At 45.7% G+C, this 21,330-nt stretch overlaps 1 protein-coding gene across 2 annotated transcripts in view; it reads left to right on the top strand.

Moving 5' to 3' along the window:
- Nucleotides 1-20,791: 20,791 nt before the first annotated feature.
- Nucleotides 20,792-21,330, top strand: part of lztfl1 (leucine zipper transcription factor-like 1) — a 48,552-nt gene continuing 48,013 nt past the window's right edge. For both annotated transcript variants that reach the window (XM_078539540.1, XM_078539541.1), the window contains exon 1: nucleotides 20,792-20,939. In XM_078539540.1, coding sequence (XP_078395666.1) covers nucleotides 20,937-20,939 — 3 coding nt within the window. In that variant the 5' untranslated portion in view covers nucleotides 20,792-20,936. The remainder of the gene's footprint in view (nucleotides 20,940-21,330) is intronic.

The raw sequence follows: 21,330 nt of genomic DNA, 5'->3' as shown, positions 1-21,330 counted from the left end.
GGGGAGGGGGGGGAATGAGGGGGAGGGGGAGGGGGGGGAATGAGGGGGAGGGGGAGGGGGGGGAATGAGGGGGAGGGGGAGGGGGGGAATGAGGGGGAGGGGGGGGAATGAGGGGGAGGGGGGGAATGAGGGGGGGGAATGAGGGGGGGGAATGAGGGGGAGGGGGGGAATGAGGGGGAGGGGGAGGGGGGGAATGAGGGGGGAGGGGGGAATGAGGGGGGAGGGGGGGAATGAGGGGGAGGGGGGAATGAGGGGGGAGGGGGAATGAGGGGGGAGGGGGAATGGGGGGAGGGAATGAGGGGGAGGGGGGAATGAGGTGGAGGGGGGGAATGAGGAGGGAGGGGGAGTGGGGGGAGGGAGGGAGGTGGGGGGGAGGGGGGTGGGGGAGGGAGGAGGAAGGGGAGAGGGAGGGAGGGGAGAGGGAGGAGGGAGGGAGGGGAGAGGGGGGAGGGAGGGAGGGGGGAGGGAAGGAGGAGGAGGGAGGGGGGAGTGGGAAAATTGGAGAGGAGGAAGAAGGGAATTTGAGAAAGAGGGAAATTAGGGGTGGGGAAGAGGGGAAATTAGGGGTGGGGAAGAGGGGAAATTGAGGAAGGGGAAGTTGAGAAAGGGGACAGTGGGGGTGGGGGGAACGGGATGTTGAGAAAGGGGAAATTGGGGGTGGGGGGAACGGGGGAAATTGAGAGAAGGGAAAATAAGGCATAGAGACTCACACCAGTTATCACCAATCACTCGCCAAGCACACTCCACTTAAATAAGGTGCCATTCTTAAATTTACTTAACCCACTGAAAGAAATGATTTCCAGATAATTACATTTGTACTGGGAACTGACAACAACATGGGTGGAGAGGGGAAATGGGGGGAGGGGGGGAGGGAAGGGGAGAATAGGGGAGGGGAGGGGAGAGGGGGAGGGGAGATGGGGAGGAGGGGGAGGGGAGATGGGGAGGAGAGGGGGAGGGGAGGAGGGGAAGGGGGAAATTGGAGAGGAGGAAGAAGGGAATTTGAGAAAGAGGGAAATTAGGGGTGGGGAGAAGGGGTAGAGGGGAAATTGAGTGAGGGGAAGTTGAGTAAGGGGACAGTGGGGGTGGGGGGAACGGGAAGTTGAGAAAGGGGAAATTGGGGGTGGGGGGAATGGGAAGTTGAGAAAGGGAAATTGGGGATGGGGGAACAGGGGAAATTGAGATAAGAGAAGGGGAGGGGGAATTGGGGGAGGGGGAATGGGGGGAATTGGGGAGGGGGAATGGGGGGAATTGGGGGAGGGGGAAGAGGGGATGATGAGAAAGGGGAAATCGGGGGAAGGGGAAGTTGAGAAAGGGGGAATCGGGGGAGGGGGAAAAGTTGAGAAAGGGACAATCGGGGGAGGGGGAAGAGGGGAAGTTGAGAAAGAGAGAAATTGGGGGTAGGGGGAAGAAAGGAAGTTGAGAAAGGAAGAATTTGGGGGGTGTTGAGAAATTGGGGTTGGGGTGGGATGGGGGAAGAGGAAGTTGAGAAAATGGAAATGAGGGGAAGTTGAGAAAGGGGAAATTGGGGGGAAGAAGGGGACTTGAGAAAGAGGGAAGTTGAGAAAGGGGGAAATTGGGGGTGGGGGTAAGAGGGGCAAGTTGAAAAGGGGGAAATTAGGAAAGGGAAAGAATGGGAGTTGAGAAAGGGGGAAATTAGAGGAGAGATGGGGGGAAGTTGAGAAAGGGGGAAATTAGGGGAGAGGAGGGGAAGTTGAGAAAGGGGAAAATTAGGGGAGAGAAGAGGGTGAGGTTGAGAAAGGGGGCAACTGGGGAAAGGGTAGTTGGGGAGAGGGGGATGTTGGCAGGGGGAATTTGAGGTTGGGAGTTGGGTGGGGGAGAGTGGGAGTTGGGGGGAAGTTTGCGAGGGGAATGGGGCCAGCTGAAGTACAAGTGGGGAGGAAGAGGTTGGAGGTAGTTGGGAGGGAAGGGGGATGTTGGAATGGGATGTTTGGGATTTAGGCAAAAGTGGGGTGAGGTTGAGGGAGAGGGGTAAGTGAGAGAAGAATGAGAAGTTAGGAGGGGATGGGGAGATGGCAGTTGGGTGAGAGGGGTAAGTGGGGGAGGGGTATGTTCGAAGAGAGGGGAAAGGAGGAGTGGGACAGGGAAGGGGAGGGAGTAAAGTGGGAAGCGACTAAAGTGGGAAGTGGAGAAAATTGTGTGTGGGGAGGGCAAAGCTTTGACTGCTTGCCACTCTTAGGCTAATCTCTATCTTTCCAGATAATCTTGGAACAAGGTCACACTTTGGCCAGCAGTTCGCTTGAGGCGCTGCTGGACGCGTTGTGTATTTTTAGCTTTAAAAGTCTAATTTTACACTATATAAACGCACATTATTAGTTTGACATGGTATTTGTATTGGTGATGTCTTCCTCTTTAGGTGGGTGGTTGTTGGTACTTTTTTTGCCCTGATGGTGTTGGTTTCAAAACTGGAGTCAATCTACTGGTCTGGACAAAATAACAACTGGATTTTCCAAGATGGATCGATGATGCCTTTCTGTTTCTACCAGTCACAAAAGATTTCAGAGGGTGTTGTGGTTAAAAGTGTGTGACGGAGATGGTGAAGAAATACCAATATCCATTTTTACTTACACAAGAATCCTTCTCACAGTCCCCTTGCCTCTCAAGCTCTGATCCCTCTTATATCCTGATTTTTTACACAACTCAAGTTCTGAAGGTCACCAGACTGAGAAAATGAACTCTCCACAGATGATGCCTTAAAGAAATGTTTCCAGTGTTTTCTGCTTTTATTTCACATTTACAGCAAGTCAGTTTTTTGCTTTTGTTCTGCTCTTTATCCCCTGACTCTGTTATCTCTCAAAGCCTGACATGACTCCAATCCCTCGCATCCTGTCCCCAACATCCATATCCCTCTTCCTCACACCCTAACCCTTCACAGTTGGACTCTTCAACCTGACCCCTCCCTTTCAGCATGACCACCATGATCCCTTCTCATACTCTGATCTCTTTGGTCTCATAACCAAATCCAACTCCATCACCCTTCCCTAATTCAACCTCTTTCATATTCTAATCCCAAACTATTATCTCACATGCTTTAACCCCCAGTTTGTGCCCCCTCAAACAGACACAGACTCCCTCTCACTCACACACTCCCTTCAACACTAACCCCTCACGTGCTTATCTCTCAAATTCAAATCCTGAGCCATGTTGCTAACATCCTGACTGCCTCATCGCTCACATCCTCATCCCTTTCACCTTCACATTTGATCTTCTTCTCCATACTGTAAGATTTAGCTGCCAACCTGCTTAATGACCGAGATCATAGGAAGTGTTAAACATCCATATACTCACAAGCGGGAGGTTTTGTGGTACAATGGTAGCATCCCTGCCTCTGAGCCACAAGGTCCAGGTTCTAGTCCCACTCCGGAACTTGATGGCCAAAGAAGGTGTGTTCATAATGTGGCCAAAGAGGTTGGGTATCAACTTGTAGATCCTTCCAAAACACACCTATGGCAGGCAGTAAGACTGGGAGAGATTCCTGGTCAGCCATATGATGGAAAGGAAATTGGAGAGACTACCATCACTATTCATAGCTCAAGACTACAGCATGCATGCAAAAGTGCATGTTGCCACAGTAACTTGACTCCTGGGGTGGGGTGGGTGTGATTGGCTGGACTGCCAGTGTGGATCAGATTGGTGCTAGCAGCTAAAGGTTTGATCTCTGTTCCATCTTGGATGGGTTTGGGACCTGCTCCTTGCCCTACCCATGGTGGAGGCATTGAATGAGCCCAAGATGCTCTGAGTTTGATCCCTAGTATCTTCAGTCCAAGTTGTCTGCAGGCCACTAGAATGCATGAACTTTTATAACCATCAGTAAACATTTCAAGCCAATCTTCCTAACTATTTCATTACAGAACCAAAGCAGTTACTGGAGACCATTCTTATCTGTAGTTCTCAAGGTTGCCTGCATCCAACTGGCCTGAGCTCACCCTTTCCCCTCAGTATTTTTCCATTATTCCGAAGTTTCTTTATTTATTCTTCTATTTATGTGTCACTTATATTAAAACTTTGGACTCAACTTCATTTATCTTTTCTTCGCCTTTCATTTAGCTTGCATTGTGGTTGACTATAAACTGCTACAGCTGCCAGGGTTTCAGCTTTCCATCTTATCTCACTTTTCTAACTGTGCTGCTCAAGAGTGTCTCCTGTGTCAGCAGAAATCCTTTATGTGTATGTGTCTTGCAGCATGTGTTCGGTTAGGCTATCTTAATTTACCCAAGATGCATATACTATTTTCTACTGTTAGTGCCTAAAAAGTATACACATCTTTAATCAATCTATTCTCCCTTACATCCTAGTGGAGGATCTGTCATTCTTGCCACCCAGACCCCTTCTCCATCACAACACCCTCCCTCATAATGACCCCTTGCACGCTGACCCCACTCTCACACATCTTGACCCCTTTCATAGCATGACCCTCCTCCCTCTCTCCATCACTTCATAACCCCTTTTGATAGAAAAGCTAGCAGGAAAGGTTTTATTGAAAAAAAATGTTGCTCCCTCCGTGGCAATGTCGCAGCCAACCCTTTCCCCTTGTAATATAAATTGTTGTAATCTTTTGAAATTTGGCATTCTTGCATTTGTCCTGAGGAGAGCGAGATGAAAAGCTTCAGCAACATGTCTCTCTTTTCAGAATTAACCAATTTTATGTTCAGGACTTCATTATGTATTTAAAAGATAGCTTTTTTTTCCCCCAGAAGTTGTTGAAACAAGCAGTATTTGTACAATGTGACCATATCAGCTCAAATATGCAAGGCTGGATCAATGGTTCTCATACAGATAACTGTGTATAGTTCTAAAATACCAATAGACACATTTGTCTGTTTAGATGACTATTTGTTTTCAATTTCTGTACAAGTTAAAACAGCCAATGAGAGAAACCAACTAACCAATAGGTTCAAAATATATCCCTGTCCACTCCAGTAGAATAATTTAGAAGTCATAATGACAAGAAAGCAAAACTGAACAATGTGGGTGCAATGCAGAGCCAGAGGTACAGTTACATGACCTAGACTGACACTTCTGAGCAGTACTGAAGTAGTGCTCTAGTGTTAATGATGTTTTCTGGATGAGATGTTAAATCGAGACCCTGTCATCCCTCAGCCGGACGTGAAAGTTCCATTGGAACTCTTCCACCCACCCCCCTCATAAAGTTGCCGTGACTGTGTCAATTGAAAATTTCAAAATTGAGATTGAGAGATTTTTTTTTGTTAGGCATGGGTATTAAGAATTACGGAAGCAAGATGGGTAGATGGGGTTAAGGCTAATAGAATGGTGAAACAGGCTGAATGGGCTGAAGGCCTACCCTTGTTCCTACCTTCCAATTTCAAAGATGTGTCCCTCAAGCAACGCCTTAAAACAGGTTATCTGGTTATTATCACGCTACTGTTTGTGGAATTTGCTGTGCACACACTGGCTGCTGCATTTCCTACATTTCAACAGTGACTACACTTTCGAAGTACTTAGGGACGTATTGAGGCCATGAAGATCTTCTCTTTCTACCATCCTACACTGTCCTACAAACACTACATCACACCTCACTAAATCTCCTCTTCCTGCTCACGTACTCACCACTAATCTACCCTGACAGCTCACATCCTGCTCACGCACTCACCCTGACAGCTCACATCTCACATGCAGATTGTCAACTATTCCAACTTTACAACCACTTCTCTAAACGCTTCATAAGGCTCTCACTAACACATTTTTCTCCTTATTGCAGGGTAAGGTGGCGTAGAATACAAGGCAACAGGTGGTCAGCTGATGAGTCGGAATCTGCCTGCATACCCTCTATCCATTGAAGAGAGGATCCTGGCTATTACGAGAGGGCCAGAATAGAGGCTCTGGCCACTGGCAACACACAGGGCTTCTTTATACCTCACCCTCTTAGGCCCTTCCAACTTTTTCTTCTCCCCACACACTCTATGTGACAAGCTACATATTCTTCCAAAACCCACTTCTCTTTCTCTGCTTTCCGCACAACACAAGATAAAAGCAAAATACTGAGGATGCTGGAAATCTGACATAAAAACAGAAAGATGCAGAAGAGTCAAATGGACTTGAAATGTTAACCCTATTTCTCTCTCCACATATGCTGCCAGACCTGGATTTTTCCAGCATTTCCTGTTTTTTATTACAAACTAGTCCTTGTCTGTTACTTTTGTTTCAGTTACTGAGAATGTCAACGCACAGTATTCCTGAAGATGCAGGATTTCTTGATGTGACTGTTATAAGCACCAGCTCGAATACTAGCACCACCTGGACTTCAAAGATTTGATTAGAGGAGGGATCTGCACATGGTGACTCACTGGGTCCGAGTGCACGGGAGCTGGGAGAGCAGGGGAGGATGCGACAGGGAGATGTCACATATTAGTTCCATTGCAGCTCAGATGCTGACTTTGAGGGCCCAGCCTATCGCAGAAAGCTCATTGACGTACACTAGGTAATGCTGCGTGCACTGAACAGCTTGCCAAAAGCTTGCACACAAATGTCATGAAGCATGGAGGAGTCCAGCTCCAATCTGTCTCAAGGATTTATGCAGAGCATGGAGCCCATTCTGTCACACCTGGACTGAGTGATCAGCTCCACCAACATCACAATGGAACTCAGCATGATAAGGGCATCTTATGACAAACTGCTGCTCTTAAGCCTACTATGGCAGCTCATACTTTTGGCATGGAAGTTCAGACAGCTGCCATCTCTGATTAGGGGCAACTACTGAAAGCACTTTCCAGAGTGTCGCATCCCTCCTGCACTCTTTTCTCCAGCAGAGCCCGAAGAATATTGAGCGAGGCCAATGGGATGTTATCAGGATCACTATCCTTTGCTGTGTCCATTGCCTTCAGCAGTTTCTTAAAATCACATGCAGTGAATCAAATTTTTTTCTCTCAGGAGGCCAAGAGTCTTTAGAACTTTCTTCCTCAAGAGGAAGTGGAGGCAGAATCTTGGAATATTTTTAATGCAGAGGGAGATAGATTCTTGATAAGCAAGGAGGTGAAAGGTTATCGGGGGTAGGCAGGAATGTGGTGTTGAGGTTAAAATCGGATCAGTCATGATATTGAATGGCGGAGCAGGCTTGAAGGGCTGTGTGGCCTACTCCTGCTCCTAATTCGCATGTTCATATGAATTAGCTGAGGGCTGGCAACTTTAATGGTGGCAATCTCAGGAGCAGTCCGAGAAGGATCATTTACTCGGCACATCTGGCTGAAGGTGATAGTGAACATTTAAACCTGTCATTTGCACTCATACTGGACACTGCCATTATTGAGGATGGGGATGTTCATGGAGCCTAATACTCCCATTAGTTGTTTAATTGTTCACAACTGTTAACACAAATGTTAGCTCTGTTAATTGAGGATGTCATTAGTACAGTAGTGAAAGATGACCTTAGATCGAAAGAGCAAAATTTGGAATCAGTTTAGGTAGAGATAAGAAACAGGAAAGAGGTCACTTGTGGGAGTAGTGTATAGGCCCCCTAACAGTAGTTACATTGCAGGACAGAGTGTACAGGAAGAAATAAATGGGGTGTGTAGGAAAGGTACTGAAATAACCATGTGTTACTTTAATCTACATGTAGATTGAGTGTATCAGATTGGCAAAGGTGGCCTGGAAAATTAGTTCATAGTGCATATGCGAGACAATTTCTTTGAGCAGTATGCTCTAGAGCCAACTCGGAGCAGGCTATCTTAGGCCTGGTAATGAGCAATGAAATAGAATTAATCAATAATCTCTTGGTAAAGGAGGCTTTAAGTGACAGTGATCATAACATGATAGAATTTGACATTCAGTTTGAAGGGGAGAAGTGTGGGTCTAAGACTTGTGTTTTAAACCTGAATTAAGGTATTTTTAAGGTATGAAAGTAGAGCTAGCTAAAGTGAACTGGGAAACTATGTTAAAAGATAGGACAATAGAAATGCAGTGGCAGGCTTTTAAGGAGATATTTAATAACTCTCCGTAAAGATTTTTCCCAGTATGAAAGACTCTTTGAGAAGGATGCATTGTCTGTGGCTGAATAAGGAAGTTAAGGATTGTATCAAATTGAAAGAAACACTGTACAAATCTGCAAAGATTAGTGGTAGGTCAGAAGATTGGTCAGATTTTAAGAACCAACAAAGAATAACTAAAATATAATAAAGAAGGAGAAAGTAGAGTGTGAAAGGAAGCTGGCTAGTAATATAAAAATAGATAGCAAGAGTTTCTACAAGTATTTAAATAGGAAAAGCGTAACTAAGGCTAGTATTGGTCCTCTGGAGGGTGAGTCTTGGGAATTGATAATGGAGGTCAGGAAGTGTCAGAGGCATTGAACAGGTATTTTGTGCCTGTCTTCACTGTAGAAGACTCAGAAAACTTCCCAAAGATACTTGAAAATCAAGAGGAGAATGGGAGGAAGGAACTTAAAACAACCACCATCATTGTGATGGGAAAACTGACAAGTTCCCAGGACCCAATGCCTTTTTAAAAATTCATTCATGGCAACATTTATTGCCCATCCCTAGGTGCCCTTGAGAAGTGGGGAGGTGATAACTGAATGTCTTGCTAGGCCAATTCAGAATGCATTTAAGAGTCAACCACAATTGTGGGTCTGGAATCATATGTAGGCCAGATCAGATAAGGACAGCAAATTTCCTTTCCTAAAGGACATTAGTGAACCAGATGGGTTTTTACAACAATCTACAATGGTTTCATGGTTGTCATTGGGAAAATGCTAGAGTCTATTATAAAGGATGTAATAGCAGAGTATTTAGAAATACATAATTGGGAAGAGTGTCCTGCAGTCAGCATCACGGTGAAGCAGTCTGGGAAGAGTGTCCTGCAGTCAGCATCGCAGTAAAGCAGTTTGGGAAGAGTGTCCTGCAGTCAGCATCGCAGTGAAGCAGCCTGGGAAGAGTGTCCTGCAGTCAGCATCACGGTGAAGCAGTCTGGGAAGAGAGTCCTGCAGTCATTTCTTGTTGAAAATAACAAAAGTGACATCACAAGACAGCTTGAGAGAGCGGCGGAGAGATCAGAACCAGTGTGAGTGTGGGGAAGCTTCAAAAAGTGATGTCAGCACAAAGGTGAGAGCTGATTGGTGAGTAGTGGGTAAGTGTTTATCTCCCGTTTTTTCTCCAGTTTAAAATAAATTAAGTTAAGGAAAGGTAAGCGTTCTAGTTTTTATTTCAAGTACATAAATAATTTAACGTTTTTTTACTGTATTTAACTTAAAGTAAGGGTTTTTTTTTTCCAACTAGAGGCATAGCAGGGCAGCTCATGTTATGTACCGCCTGCAATGTGGGAAGTCCTATATGCTCCTTGCACTCTGACTGAACAAGTGTGCAGGAAGTGCCACCAGCTGCAGCTACTTGAGCTCCGAGTTTCGGAGCTTAAGCGGCACCTGAAGGCACTGAGGTGCCTCTGTGAGGCTGAGAGTTTCGTGGATAGTACATTTTTAGACGTGGTCACCCTACAGCTTACGGAAGTGCAGACAGAGGGGGAATGGGTGACCATCAGTCAGAAGAAAGGTGTCAGGTAGATAGTCAGGAAATCCCCAGGGTGCATCTCGCTCGAGAACCGTTTTTCTGTGTTTGAAAACGGTGAAAGTGACAGTTCCTCTGAGGAGCGCAGCCACACTAATGGCACTGTGAGTGGCTCAGCTGCACAGGGTGGGAGGGAAAAGAGGGGAAGAGCAATAGTGGTAGGAGACTCGATAGTAATGGGAACAGACAGGCATTTCTGCGGCAGTAGACATGACTCCAGGATGGTATGTTGCCTCCCTGGTGCCAGGGTCAAGGATGTCACTGAACGGCTGCAGGGCATTCTAAAGGGGGAATGTGAACAGATAAAGATCGTGGTGCATATTGGTACCAACGACATAGGTAGAAAGAAGGATGAGGTCCTGCAAGCAGAATTTAGGGAGCTAGGAAGCAGATGAAAAAACAGGACCTCAAAGGTAGTAATCTCCGGATTACTTCCGGTGCCATGCACTAGTGAGTATAGAAATAGGAGGTTAGTCCAGGTGAAAACGTGGCTGGAGGTATGGTGCAGGAGGGAGGGCTTTAGATTTCTGGGACATTGGGACCACTTCTGGAGGTGGTGGGACCTGTACAAGATGGATGGGTTGCACCTGAACCGACTAGTTAGTCACAGTGGGACAAACATCCTTGCAGGGAAGTTTGCTGGTGCTGTTGGGAAGGGTTTAACTAACTTGGGAGGGGGATGGGATCCTGAGAGGAGGTTCAGCAGAGGGAGATGCACAGCCAAAATTAGAAGAGAGAGCAAGTGAGCCTGGAAGGCATAGAAATTATAGGCCAGTTAAGGCACAAGGGAGTTTGGCAAGGTTGGATGGTATTTATTTTAATGCAAGGAGTCTGACGAATAAGGCAGATGAGTTGAGGGCACAAATTAACACATCGAAGTATGATGTCATTGCTGTCACAGAGACATGGTTGAGAGAGGGGCAGGATTGGCAGCTCAATATTCCAGGATATAGGGTTTTCAAACGAGACAGGGAAGGAGGGAAAAGAGGAGGGGGTATTGCAATATTGATCAAGGAATCAATTACAGCAGTAAGAAGGGATGACATCTTAGAAGGCTCCTCAAATGAAGTCATATGGGTAGAACTTAAAAGCAAAAAAGGAGCAATCACACTGCTGGGAGTGTACTATAGGCCCCCAAACAGTCAGAGAGAAATGGAAGAGCAGATATGTCAAATTTCAGAGAAGTGTAAAAATAATAAGGTAGTAATAGTGGGGGATTTCAACTTCCCCAAAATTAACTGGGTTAGTCATAGTGTGATAGGTTTAGAGGGAGCGGAATTCTTAAAATGCATCCAGGAGAGCTTTTTAAGCCAGTATGTAGAAGGTCCTGCAAGAGAGGGGGTGGTCCTGGACTTAATTTTAGGGAACGAAGCTGGGCAAGTGGTAGAGGTATCAATAGGGGAGCATTTTGCAGATAGTGATCATAACTCCATTAGATTCAAGGTTGTTATGGAAAAGGACAAGGATGGGTCAGAAATCTGAGTTCTAAATTGGGGGAAGGCCGATTTTAATAAGATCAGATATGATTTGGCCAGAGTGAACTGGGAGCAGCTACTTTTAGGTAAATCTGCGTCAGAGCAGTGGGACTCATTCAAGAAGGAAATAGGGAGAACAGGGCCCCCATATTCCAGTAAAGACAAAGGGTGGGATGAACAAATCCAGGGAACTCTCGGTGTTGAGGGGTATACAGAATTGTATAAAGAGAGAAAGGGAGGCTTTTGGCAGATACCGAGGGCTCAAAACAGCGGAAGCCCCAGAGGAGCATAGAATGTGTAGGGGGGAACTTAAAAAGGAAATTAGGAGAGCAAAAAGGGGGCATGAAAAAACATGGCAGGTAAAATAAAGTTACTTTACAAGTACATTAAGAGTAAGAGGATAACTAGGGAAAGATTAGGACCCATTAAGGACCATAGTGGTAATATGCGTCTGGAGCCGGAAGCCGTAGGTAGTGTTCTAAATTAATACTTTGTGTCGGTGTTCACAAGTGAGAGGGACAATATGTGTATGGAAATCAGGCAGGAGGACTAATTAATATAATTAGACTGATATAATTAAAGAAATTAGCATAGAAAGGGAGGAGGTTCTAAGTGGTCTGGCAGGCTTAAAAGCAGATAAATCTCCAGGCCCGGATGAAATGTATCCCAGGCTGTTGAGTGAGGCAAGGGAGGAGATAGCAGGGGCGCTGGCAATAATTTTCAATACCTTTCTGGCCACAGGAGAGGTGCCAGAGGATCGGAGGACAGCCAATGTGGTACCGTTATTCAAGAAGGGAGGAAGGGATAAACCAGGGAACTACAGGCCAGTCAGTCTAACCTCAGTGGTAGGGAAACCATTGGAAGCAAGTCTGAAGGACAGAATTAATCTACACTGGGAGAAGCAGGGATTAATCGGGACAGTCAGCATGGTTTTGTTAAGGGGAGGTCATGTCTGACCAATTTGATTGAATTTTTCGAACAGGTGACCAGGTGTATAGATGAGGGCAATGCATTTGACGTAGTCTACTTGGACTTCAGCAAGGCCTTTGATAAGGTCCCACATGGGAGACTGATAAGGAAGGTAAGAGCCCATGGGATCCAAGGTAATTTGGCAAATTGGATCCAGAATTGGCTGAGTGGTAGGAAGCAGAGGGTAAAAGTTGAGGGGTGTTTTTGTGACTGGATGCCTGTGTCCAGTGGGGTTCAGTGTTGGGCCTCTTGCTGTTTGTGGTATATATAAACAATTTAGACTTAAATGTAGGAGGGTTGGTCAGTAAGTTCACGGATGACACAAAAATTGGTGGGGTGGTAAATAGTAAGGAGGATAGCCTTAGATTACAGGAGGATATAGACGGGCTGGTCAGATGGGCTGATCAGTGGCAAATGGAATTTAATCCGGACAAGTGTGAGGTGATGCACTTGGGCGGGACAAACAAGGCACGGGAATACATGATGAATGGGAGGACCCTGGGAAGTACCGAGGATCAGAGGGACATTGGTGAGCATGTCCACCGGTCCCTTAAGGTAGCGGGACAGGTAGATAAGGTGGTTAAGAAGGCATATGGGATACTTGCCTTTATTAGCTGAGGCATAGAATATAAGAGCAGGGGAGTTATGCTGGAACTGTATAAAACGCTGGTTAGGCCACAGCTAGAGTATTGTGTGCAGTTCTGGAATCCACATTATAGGAAGGATGTGATTGCACTAGAGAGAATGCAGAGGAGATTTACCAGGATGTTGCCTGGGCTGGAGAGTTTTAGTTATGAGGAGAGATTGGATACACTGGAGTTATTTTCCTTGGAGCAGATGAGTTTGAGGGGGGACATGATTGAGGTGTATAAAATTATGAGGGGCATAGATAGGGCAGACAGGAAGGAACTTTTCCCCTTGGTGGAGGGATCAATAACCAGGGGGCATAGATTTAAGAAAAGGGGCAGGAGATTTAGAGGGGATGTGAGGAAGAATTTTTCACCCAGAGGGTGGTGGGAATCTGGAACTCACTGCCTGAAAGGGTGGTAGAGGCAGAAGCCCTCATAACATTTAAGAAGTATTTGGATGTGCACTTGCGATGCCATGGCCTACAAGGCTCTGGGTCTAGTGCTGGAAAATGGGATTAGAATAGTTAAGTACTTGTTTGGCCAGTGCAAACTTGATGGGCTGAAGGGCCTTTTTCTGTGCTGTAGACCTCTTTTGACTCTATAAGATAATCAAGCAGAGTCAGCATGGCTTCATGAAGGGGAAATCATGCCTGACAAATTAATTAGAATTCTTTGAGGAGGTAACAAGCAATATAGATAAAAGGGAGCCATTTTAGATTGTAATATATTTCGATTTTCAAAAGGTGTTCGACAAGGTACCGCACATAAGGCTACTTAATAAGATAAGAGCCCATGGTGTTGGGGTAGTATATTAGCACAGATAGAGGATTGGCTAACTAATAGAAGGCAGAGAGTTGGGATAAGGAAAAGAGTCCCAACTTCTCCAATCTATCTTCATTACTGGAGTTTCTCATCCCTGCAATCATTCTCGTAAACCTCTTCTGAACTCTCTCCAATGCCTTCACATCCTTCCTAAAGCGCAGTGTCCAGGACTATACGCAATACTCCAGCTGAGGTCTAACTAGTGTCTTATACAAGCTAAACATGACCCCCTTGCTCTTGTACTCTATGCTCCTATTAATAAAGCCTTGGATACTTATGCTTTATTAACTGCTTTCTCAATCTGTCCTGCCAGCTTTAATGACTCATGCACATATACAAGTGGATTCCTCTGCTCCTGATCCCCCTTAGTTGTACCCTTTATTTTATGCTGTCATGAAAATATAATCATTTTCATAATATTATTGTGATTTATTTTAAGAGTAGGTTAATAGTGGGGTTTGGATTAGTATCTCTGTGTGGATGTGTGTGGGGGTGGGTTTTAATTGAATTGTAGACAGCTAGTCTGGAGCTTTTGAGTTATCAGAAGAGAAGCTAGGTTTGAATTGCTAAATATGTAAACATGGCTGAAGTTTTAGAATGTGAGGTGTGAGGACCATTTGCATTTTTAGAGAAACCAGAGTGGTTTGAGTTTCAAAGAAATGATGGGATGTTACACCTAGCCAGAAGAGGCTAAGCCAAACAGCGTGTTTATTTTTCCCAAAGATTACTGATAGTATGAGTACTATGGAAGATTTATATTGTGGAAAAAATAAAGTTGCAAAGACATCTTGGAACAATGGAACTTACATTAAAAAGGGAGAAACATACATAAAGGAGATGAGGTTATGTATAAGGAGGAAGGCATTCTAAGATCTAACACAAGGCAAAAAGCCTCCAGCTTCTATGTATCAAGCTGTTGTCTGCTGGAACTGAAGCTAAGAAAACTCATTGTGAGTATCCCTGTCCAGGATACTGTGCGCTTTGCCTGGGTCTGTTGAAATTTATCTTGTTTCACTGTTGTCTTAACGGAGGCGTAACTGGGAGTCAGATTAATTAGGGGAGTTAGGAGTTATTATAGTAGTAATTTGTAGACCTATGTGTGTGCTTAAACTCATTTCTACTATTAATAAATGCTTTATTTAGTTTTGTAGAAAACCCCTAATACTCAGTGGACTTATTACTACTGTATTCAAGGCATGCATCTCAAAATAAAAATACAAATTGCAAAACAGTTGTGGCAGCTGTTTCAAGTTTCCCTTTGGGATTTGAGCAGCTCAGCATTTACCTTCCGCTGTGCCATAACAAAATTGTCTCTCCATGTTCTTCCTACCTCATATCTCTCTGCATTGAACTTCATCTGCCACCTATCCACCCATTCCACCAACTTGTCTATTTCCTTTTGAAGTTCTACGCTGTCCTCCTCACAGTTTACAATGCTTCCAAGTTTTGTATCATTTGCAAATTTTGAAATTGTTCCCTGTACACCAAGGTGTAGATCATTAATATATATCAGGAAAAGCAAATGTCCCAATACCAACCCCTGGGGAACTCCAGTACAAACCTTCCTCTGGCTTGAAAAATATCCATTAACCACTACTCTCTGTTTCTTGTCACTCAGCCAACTTTGTATCTATGTTGCTATTGTCCCTTTTATACAACAAGCTATAACTTTTCTCACAAGTCTACTGTGTGGCGCCGTATCAAATGCCTTTTGCAAGTAATTATTTTTCCAGGCCTCTGGATTACTAGTCCAATGCAAAACTACTAAGATATTGCTCCCTCTGTTGGAATAGTTATTTGAATGTCTGTTTATGATACTCTACATTAAACTGCCAAGCTTGATTAAATGTGCTTCTAATACCTTACACAATTACACGTTTCTGGTAAGGCCAAATTTGCTGGGGGGGTGTGGTGGGATGGGAAGGGAGGGGTGGTGGGGGTGGAGGGGGTAGGGGCAGGGTAGGAGTGGTCGTGGAATTTTTCTGAAAATAACGGCCGGAGGAAATATTTCCAATTGCATTGTTTTTCAGGAAATGCGTGTCAAGATTTGTTGTATCCGGCTGGGAGTGAAAAATGAACCACCTCAAATATGAGGACAAGAGATCAAGGGCTGACACATCTGTTCCTTCTTCAGCTTTTCCCCCCATCTGATGCTAGATGCTCCTGTCCACACAGGGTGAACTTACTGTATAAAATTAATAAACAGACTCCTTTGCATGATGCTGTCCTCATCTCTTCATTTTGGTGAGAAAACTATTTGTTCTAAATAAAAACAGAAAGTGCTGGAAAAACACAGCAGGTCTGAAGAATTCGTGAAGAAACAGAGTTAACCTTTCGCGTCCAATGTGACTCCTCTTCACCTGCTGAGATTTCGCAGCACTTTCTGATTTTATTTCAGATCTCCAGCATCTGCCGTATTTTATTTTTATTTGTTATGAGTGTTTTCCTTCACAAAAAAACTACACTGCAGCCCTAATGTTTGAATGGACCTTCAGACTGCAGAGTATGATCAAATACTGAGGATTAACGTCACAATGCAATTGCAACTAACTTCTACTGAACTTTCATTGACCTAATTTAGGATCCAATGAGTCATTTTCATACCAGTCACCTTCATCTGGTTTTATTTTATTTCCCCCGCAGTTTTATTTCTGTCCCCGACAGGGCAGAGTCTAGACTATGGTTTGTAAATTCCTGGGTTGACAGCCAATTGGATACTCACATACAGCTGGAATGACCACCTCTGGTTCGGAAGGGTTGAATTTGAGACTCATATCTGTCACCCCCAGCAACTGAGACTGCAGCACTCACTCTTTGTAGTGGTTTGATGGTCCAGCGGCAGCACTGGAATCCGATGGATGTGGTGCCCCACGCCTTCCCCCCCACTCCCTTCCCCAACCCCATCGTAAAGGGTACGTGGATAAGACAGTTTAAACCAGGAAACAACAACTAGTCACCATTTTTTTTTAGATGTGTTGACCCACGTACGGGGCTTTCAAAAACACAACCTAGAGGTACCAGAGTCCGAGGAGATTTTCAGTAAAACCGTGTAATCACTTAACAACCGTTCTGATAAATGGTCACGACTGAAACGTTAACTCAGTTTATCTCTGCACAGATGCTGAGCGTTTCCACCATTTTTTGTTTTTATTTCAGGTTTCCAGCATCCGCAGTATTTTGTTTTTGTAGCCAATCGACACACTTACTTCTTCATAAAAATATTTTCCCTTAAGGTCATACACAGTCGGGAGGGAGTTGCCCTGGGGAGTCCGCAATATCGACTCCGGGCCTCATGAAGTCTGATGGCATCAGGTCAAACATGGACAAGGAAACCTCCAGCTGATTACCACGTCCCGCACCCTGCCACCCGCCGTGCCCCCCCCACCCACTCAGCTGGTGAATCTGTGCTCCTCCATGTTGAACACCACTTGGAGGAAGCACTGAGGGTGGAAAGGGTGCAGAATGTACTCTGGGTGGGGGACTTCAATGTCCATCACCAAGAGTGGTTCAGTAGCACCACCATAGATCAAACTGGCCAAATCCTAAAGGACATGACTACTGCATTGGGCCTGCAGCAAGTGGTGAGGGAACCAACAAGAGGGAAAAACATACTTGACCTCATCCTCACCAATTTGCCTGCCGCAGATGCATCTGTCCATGATAGTATTGGTAGGAGTGACCACAACACAGTCCTTGTGGAGATGAAGTCCCGTCTTCACATTGAGGATTCCCTCCACTGTGTTGTGTTTTAAAAAATTTATTCATGGGATGTGGGCTTCGCTGGCTGGGCCAGCATTTATTGCCCATCCCTAGTTGCCCTTGAGAAAGTGGTGGTGAGCTGCCTTCTTGAACTGCTGCAGTCCATGTGGTGTTAGTACACCCACAGTGCAGTTAGGAAGGGAATTCCAGGATTTTAACCCAGCGATAGTGAAGGAACAGCAATATATTTCCAAGTCAGGATGGTAAATGACTTGGAGAGGAAATTCCAGGTGGTGGTGTTCCCATCTATCTGCTGCCCTCGTCCTTCTAGGTGGTAGTGGTGGTGAGTTTGGAAGGTGCTGTCTAAGGAGCCTTGGTGAATTCCTGCAGTGCATCTTGTAGATGGTACACACTGCTGCTACTGTGTGTTGGTGATGGGGGGAGTGAATATTTGTGGATGTGGTGCCAATCAAGCAGATTGCTTTGTCCTGGATGGTGTCAAGCTTCTTGAGTGTTTTGGAAGCTGCACTCATCCAGGCAAGTGGGGAGCATTCCATCACACTCCTAACTTGTGCCTTGTAGATGGTGGACAGGCTTTGGAGAGTCAGGGGGCGAGTTACTCGCACGATTCCTAGCCTCTGACCTGCTCTTGTAGCCACAGTATTTATATGGCTAGTCCAGTTCAGTTTCTGGTCCATGGTAACCCCCAGGATGTTGATAGTGGGAAATTCAGTGATGGTAATGCCATTGAACGTCAAGGGCGATGGTAGGATTCTCTCTTGTTGGAGATGGTCATTGCCTGACATTTGTGTGGAGCAAATGTTACTTGCCACTTGTCAGCCCAAGCCTGGATATTGTTCAGATCTTGCTGCATTTGGACATGGACTGCTTCAGTGTCTGAGGAGTCATGAATGGTGCTGAACATTGTGCAATCATCAGCGGACATCCCCACTTCTGACCTTATGGTGGAAGGAAGGTCATTGATGAAGCAGCTGAAGGTGGTTGGGCCGAGGACACTACCTGAGGAACTCCTGCAGTGATGTCCTGAAGCTGAGATGACTGACCTCCAACAACCACAACCATCTTCCTTTGTGCTAGGTATGACTCCCAACCGGCGGAGAGTTTTCCCCCTGATTCCCATTGACTCCAGTTTTGTTAGGGCTCCTTGTTGCCACACTCGGTCAAATGCGGCCTTGATGTCAAGGGCAGTCACTCTCACCTCACCTTGGGAGTTTCAGCTCTTTTGTCCATGTCTGAACCAAGGCTGTAATGAGATCAGGAGCTGAGTGGCCCTGGCGGAACCCAAACTGGGTGTCAGTGAGCAGGTTATTGCTAAGCAAGTGATGCTTGATAGCACTGTTGATGACCCCTTCCATTACTTTACTGATGATGGAGAGTGGACTGATGGGGGTGGGTGGGGTAATTGGCCGGTTTAGATTTGTCCTGCTTTTTGTATACAGGACATACCTGGGCAATTTTCCACATAGCCGGGTAGATGCCAGTGTTGTAGCTGTACTGGAACAGCTTGGCTAGGGCATGGCAAGTTCTGGAGCACAAGTCTTCAGTACTGTTGCCAGAATATTGTCAGGGCCCATAGCCTTTGCAATATCCAGTGCCTTCAGCTGTTTCTTGATATCACGTGGAGTGAATCGAATTGCCTGAACACTGGCATCTGTGATGCTGGGGACCTCCGGAGGAGGCCGAGATGGATCATCCATTCGGCACTTCTGGCTGAAGATTGTTGCGAATGCTCAGCCTTATCTTTTGCACTGATGTGCTGGGCTCCCCCATCATTGAGGATGGGGATATTTGTCGAGCCTCCTCTTCCAGTGAGTTGCTTAATTTTCCACCATCATTCACGACTGGATCCTCAGCTGTTTCATCAATGATCTTCCTTGCATCGTAAGGTCAGAAGTGGGAATGTTCGCTGATGATTGCACAACGTTCAGCACCATTTGTGACTCCTGATACTGAAGCAGTCCATGTCCAAATGCAGCAAGAGCTGGACAATATCCAGGTTTGGGCTGACAAGTGGCAATTAACATTTGCTCCACACAAGTGTCAAGCAATGACCATCTCCAACAAGAGCGGATCTAACCACTGCCCCTTGATGTTCAATGGCATTGCCATCGCTGAATCTCCCACTATCAACATCCTGGGGGGTACCATTGACCAGAAACTGAATTCGGACTAGCCATATAAATACTGTGGCTACAAGTATAGAATCCTGCGGCGAGTAACTCACCTCCTGACTCCCCAAAGCCTGTCCACTATCTACAAGGCACAAGTTAGGAGTGTGATGGAATACTCTCCACTTGCCTGGATGAGTGCAGCTCCAATAAGACTCAAGAAGCTCGACATCATCCAGGACAAAGCAGCCCACTTGATTGGCACCACATCCACAAACATTCATCTCTCCACCACCGACAAACAGTGGCAGCAGTGTGCACCATCTAAAAGATGCACTGCGGAAACTCACCAAGGCTCCTTAAGCAGCACCTTCCAAACCTACGACCATTACCATTTGTAAGGACAGGGGCAGTAGACACATGGGAACACCACCACCTGGAAATTCCCCAACAAGCCACTCACCATCCTGACTTGGAAATATATCGCCATTCCTTCACAGTTGACAGGGATGCCCTGTTTCCCTTAGCAGAGAGTTCATTACCAGGTGGCACAGATTTAAGGTGATTGATAGAAGGATTAGAGGGGACATGAGTAAAAACTTCTTCACCAGAGAGTGGTCGGTGTTTGGAATTCATTGCCTGGTTTGGTGGTGGAGTCAGAAGCCTTCAACTCATTTAAAAGGTACCTGGATCTGCATCTAAAGTGCTGTAACCTGCAAGGCTATGGACCAGGTGCTGGAAGGTGGGATTAAAATGGGCAGCTAGTTTTCTTAAATTTTATTCTTTTTTGGCTGGCACAGACATGATGGGCTGAATGGCCTCTTTCAATGCTGTAACTTTTCTATGGTTTTTTGGTTCTCTGAATTGCTTCTAATGCAATTATATCCTTTAAGTAAGGAGACCAAAACTGTAGACAATTCTCCAGATGAGGTGGTAGCAATGCCCATGTGCAACTGTAGCAAAACTTCCCGACTTTTATATTCCATTACCAACTGTAAAAAATTAGATGCATCTAAATTTCCTGGCTTGATTTCCTTCTTGCTTAGTGATGAAAACGTTTCTACACTCCAGTCCTTTAGGAGGGTGTAAATTATGGTCAGTCCCTTTCGGAAATAGGTGGAGCTGGGGGCTGTGCATGGATGTAGGGTTGCCAACTGGGATTAAATATATTCCTGGAGGGTTCATCACAAGACCTGCCAGCACCTTGTAGCCATTGTTTCGGCCAACACATCCACCTTAGTGACCTACTGCCCACCTACACCAATTGGGAAACAAAGAGAGTCATTAACCAATTGGATGTCAGCCAAACTGTCGTTTTTCCTTTACTTTTAATATTTTTATAAACTGGTAGAGGGAAATGTTCAAAGAAAACAAGGAAAAAAATCTTTTTTAAAGTGTCCGGATGATTTTTCTCTAGTGTTGCACACAGCAGAGTCCTGGAGATTGATCTTCAACTCCTGGAGACTCCAGGTCAATCCTGGAGGGTTGGCAACCCTGGGCATGGGCTCAGGTCACGTGTGCGCTGCTGAGTGACGCGTGCCGTTTCCATGGTGATGAGTGGGTCGGTTGGTCGGCTGGGCCTCCCCGGGTGGGTAAGCGGCAGGAGGATCCGTGTGCAGCACCGAGAGGGAGCAGGAGATAGAGAAGAGGGGAGGGGGGGTGCGAGACGCTTTACTGTAGCCTGACATGGTGAGTGTATTGCAACCTACTACAGCCCGTGGTCGCGCTGCTCCCATGGCAATGGTATAGGCCGCAGCGTCCTAGTGACCGCCTCCCCTTGACAATAATCAGCGGTATGAGGCCCCCATTGAACTGGAGGTGGGCCAGGCTGGGATTTGCAATGAGGGGAGTCGGTGCTGGATGCAGCAACTCCACATATTTGAGAAAGCACAATGCAATCTGCCAGTATTGCTTATATTTGTATGCATTTATGTATGCGTATATATACAGGGAAAGACGAGAGCAGTTGGACTAATGGATAGTCTTTGGAAAAGCCAGCATAGGCATAATGGGCTGAATACACACACATACAACATACAATATATACACACATACAATATGTACACATACACACCATATA

This window comes from Cetorhinus maximus, chromosome 3, assembly GCF_964194155.1.
Source record: "Cetorhinus maximus chromosome 3, sCetMax3.hap1.1, whole genome shotgun sequence".
NCBI lineage: Eukaryota > Metazoa > Chordata > Chondrichthyes > Lamniformes > Cetorhinidae > Cetorhinus > Cetorhinus maximus.
This window is presented reverse-complemented; position numbering and strand designations above follow the sequence as displayed.